Raw genomic sequence first — 4,159 nt, forward strand, 5'->3', positions numbered from 1 at the left:
TACCTCTAATTGGTTCATGAAAAGTAATGCTTTTAAATGTTACACTTGCACGATTTTTTTTATCATTTAACATTTATCAATTAAAATTCTTGATAAAATTTATCGCATCTAAAAAAATATGACCTCGCGAAGTGCATCGCACACTCGTGGATGGACTCACAAAGTCATCATCGTTCTTTATTTATTTATAAGGAAAGGATAAATGACGATAAAACCCTAAGGGGAAGAAAAAGGATAAGGTGGTCATTTACAACCGAATTTAGGGTTTCATAGTCGGTTATGTAAATGGAAGGTATTAGCACCTCCCACATCCATTGTACTCAACGAGAGCCTCCTATAGTTCTAAGGTTTGATTATTTGTTAAGGATCATGTTTACTTTATTCTTATTCTTATTTATCAAGTCATTTTTATTAAATAATTAAAAAAGAAATTATTTATAAAAGAAAAAGAGAAAAAGAAGATTTTTAATTATTGAGTTCACCAAGGATTCAAACCCTCGTGCTTACGTATTCTCGGATGTAATGAGAAAAATTGAGCATCGTAGTTCGGCCTAAAAAATTGTGTGTGTTGATTGCTTTTAAAGAATAATGTTAAAGTTTTCTTGTGTTTAAACTTGACTTGTATTGCTCGAACGATATAGGTTTAAGCGCTTATTTTTGTTTCACGTTAAACGTAACTTGAACTATCCCTTTTATGAAAAGTGTTCTTGAAAGATGCACAAGGTCACAAAAAATAGTTTGATGGATTATGTTGTTTTTAAGTCGATTTGATCTTAAGTAACCAATCGACGCGACGAGCACTAATCAGTTGATTACTTAAAGGTATAGTGGATGTGTACCCACTTTTTTATTTGCAAAAAATATATTTGATTTAATTTGATAAAATAAAATAATTTGATGATGGATACAAAAGTTAGAAATACTTATAATTTGAGAGAAAAAAAGTTTATTATTGTGATTTATCTTATTTTTAAATATAGAGGAAAACATTTTCATGTTTTATATATATATATATATATATATATATATATATATAATATATATATATATATATATATATATATATATATATATATATATATATATATATATGAAAAAGAAATTAAAAAGGAAATATTGTTCATTTTTTTTATTTAATGGATGACTACATTAATTAAATTATTTTAATTAAAGGGTGAACAAAGTTAGCCATAATTAAACCTAATTAGGAGTTCCTAACCTGGGCCTGATGTACCTACTCAGATATCTGAAAGGAACTCCTAACCTGGGCCTGATGTATGAGAAAACATCAGAGTATAAACTATCTGGTTTCTGTGATGCAGATTACGCAGGGGACAGAATGGAACGAAAAAGTACATTTGGAAATTGTCAGCTCTTGGGAAAGAATCTGATATCCTGGGCCAGCAAAAGACAATCAACCATAGCCTTGTCCACTGTAGAAGCAGAATACATTTCAGCATCATTATGCACTACTCAGATGCTCTGGATGAAGAATCAACTAGAGGATCTTCAAATCTTTGAGAGTAACATTCCTATCTTTTGTGACAATACTGCTGCCATTTGTTTAAGCAAGAATCCTATTTTGCACTCCAAAGATAAGCACATTGAAATAAAACATCATTTCATTAGAGACTGTGTTCAAAAAGGGGTAGTAATGTTGAAATTTATTGATACAGGCCATCAATGGGTTGACATCTTTACCAAACCCCTTGCTGAAGATAGATTCTCCTTTATCTTAAAAAATCTTAACATTCAAAATTGTCCTGAATAAAATGTGCCTCTGAGACAGCAAAATAAGATTCTGATGTAAACAGTTGGATTCTATATCTGACTCTGATACTACTACCAGTTAGAAGTCATCTGAGTTAGAAACCTCCAGAAACCAATCCCTTGGTATTCCTGAAGATCAGATAAAGTAAACACGTGGAGCATCATGCGTCTGACCTTGGAACTTCTAGACAACTGTCTAGCAGTAATCAAGAAACAGTCTCTTAAGATCTCCTCGAGCAGTGTGCTGATTTTGGGATTAGACATCATTTATGAGTTGCAATCATTCTCCCTCTAACGTGCTTACTTGGTTTTTGTGCTAAACTCATTTATGTGTGTCGTTTTGCTGCGCCCTAATTTGGGTATTTAAATGCTTCACTTCACAATTTCACACTTTTCACTCACAAACACTCTTAACCCGTTTGTAAGTTTTCCTCTCTCTCAAGGCATTTCTGCAGTGTACTCCAGTTCTTCAACCTTCAACCCAGTTCATCAACAATCTTCATGGATTCTCAACAACAGTCCGTGTACAACTTCTCTCAACAGATGAACTCGAATGAGCAAGCTCCAAGTTCAAACAATCAAAACCCAGCAGTTGCAGCTGTCGTCTCCACTCCCATCTACAAAGAACCTCACATTCTTGATCGTGAGCCTCATATCCATCTTGCAACACCGTTTGAAAAGTTGGAAGTGTTGTGTGAATCGTTGGTTGATTTTGAAAACATGAGAAGGAATGGTGTCGACCTCACTGACGAACTGAAGAAGCAAGGGTGGGAAAACTACTTCCAACGTCTCTATGGCCCAGTTTATACAAATCTGGTAAAAGAATTCTGGAGATTTGCTGACGCTGACGATCACTACATCGTCTCCTACGTTCTGGGAGTCAAGATGGTGATCACAGAAAAATCCATTGCTGCTCTTCTGGGCATGGAAAAGGCTGGAGGAAGACGTATTTTCAACATTAATCCTAGGGCAAACTATATGTCCCATGAGAGTAACCCAACAATATTTCAATTGAACGCTGAAGGTAAACATTCCAAGAACAAGGAACTGCATAAGAACCTCCGGGTATGGCTGAAGATCATCTTGGGCACCATCCATCATCGCCCAGCCTCCAACTCCTCAGACTACATCAACATAGACCAGAAGTGCATTATGTACTGCATTCACAAGGGTCTGAAGCTCTGCCTTCCTGCACTCCTCTTCAAATATCTCAGAGACTCCGTGAGAGATACCAGAAACAACATGAAGACCAGAAACTACATTCCTATGGGGAGGCTCATTTCTGACGTACTGATTGAAAGCGGTCTCGTGGACCATCTGATACAGTTCAGACTCATGGAAGACGTGATGATAGATACTGGAAGAGCTCTGAACGCTCGCAATTTGAAGAGCATGGGAATTCTGAATCAAGTAAGGGTCAAACCAACTCTGGACACCTCCTGGGAAGCTCTTAAATATCAGAGAAAGATCCCAAATGGACTTTATCTGTTCTCAAAGATCGACCCTCCAGAGGTAGTCATGTACTACTTAGATGATCTACGCCAACAAGGAGTAGAATTCTCAGACTTCTCCCTAGACTGGCTGCCAGAATTTCCTCCAGATTTCATAAAGAGGACACGAGAACCATCTGAGAAGGCAAAGCAGGCAAAGAGAGAAAAGTTGGGAGAATCCTCCGGAGCAAGACCTCCAGTACCTCTGGCTGGATCCTCTGGTAAGTTTGTACCTCTCCCTCCTTCTGTAAAAGTTAAACCTATTGCTTCCTCAATCCCTCAACCTTCGCCCATATACACTAAATCAGAAACTCCTCCCTCAACCTCCAGACCATCTAACCAACCCTCTCAAAAATTCAACCTGGCCACCACATCTCTACCTATTTCGGAAGCAGAAATGTTGAACGAAACAACCTCACCCTCCTCATCATCATCTCCAGAATCACCACCTTACTACACACTTTTATCAGACACTGAACCATCTGACCCTCACTCCCCAACCCTGGCTTAGCTCCAACACCGTGCTCTGGCCTCTCAACAGCCAACACAATCTATCCCTGAACCAGAAGTTACCTCTCCGCCCACAGAAAACCCAAACACAACCATATCTGACCCCCCACCATCCGAACCAATTCACTTTGAATCACTACCACAAAACTCTGAAATACCCCAACCAACTACATTCGCTGACCCACAAACTCCCACACTTAACTTAAGCCCTCCCACTTCTCCACCCCAAGCATCTGAACCTGAAAACACCCTTCTAACCCTTGAGGAAGCAATAAAGGTGTTTGCAAAAGCTTCAGTTGACAAGGTCAAGTCTCTGACCATCAACTCTGGCATCAGTGATGATCCCTCCACTGTAAGGACTCACTGGAATAGAGTGATAAGTTGGATGA

General features: G+C 38.2%; 1 protein-coding gene across 1 annotated transcript; it reads left to right on the forward strand.

The window, feature by feature from the left end:
* The first annotated feature begins 3,288 nt into the window (after positions 1–3,288).
* Positions 3,289–3,771, forward strand: LOC127130270 (extensin-like). The gene has a single exon (XM_051059308.1). The coding sequence runs from the start codon at positions 3,289–3,291 to the stop codon at positions 3,769–3,771; it is 483 nt and encodes a 160-aa protein (XP_050915265.1).
* The last annotated feature ends 388 nt before the right edge of the window (positions 3,772–4,159 follow it).

The sequence above is a fragment of the Lathyrus oleraceus genome, chromosome 3, assembly GCF_024323335.1.
Source record: "Lathyrus oleraceus cultivar Zhongwan6 chromosome 3, CAAS_Psat_ZW6_1.0, whole genome shotgun sequence".
In the NCBI taxonomy this organism is placed as follows: Eukaryota; Viridiplantae; Streptophyta; class Magnoliopsida; order Fabales; family Fabaceae; genus Lathyrus; species Lathyrus oleraceus.

Excerpts from the sequence above, each read along its gene's own strand:
- LOC127130270 (XM_051059308.1), top strand. The coding sequence starts at position 3,289 with ATGTACTACTTAGATGATCTACGCCAACAAGGAGTAGAATTCTCAGAC.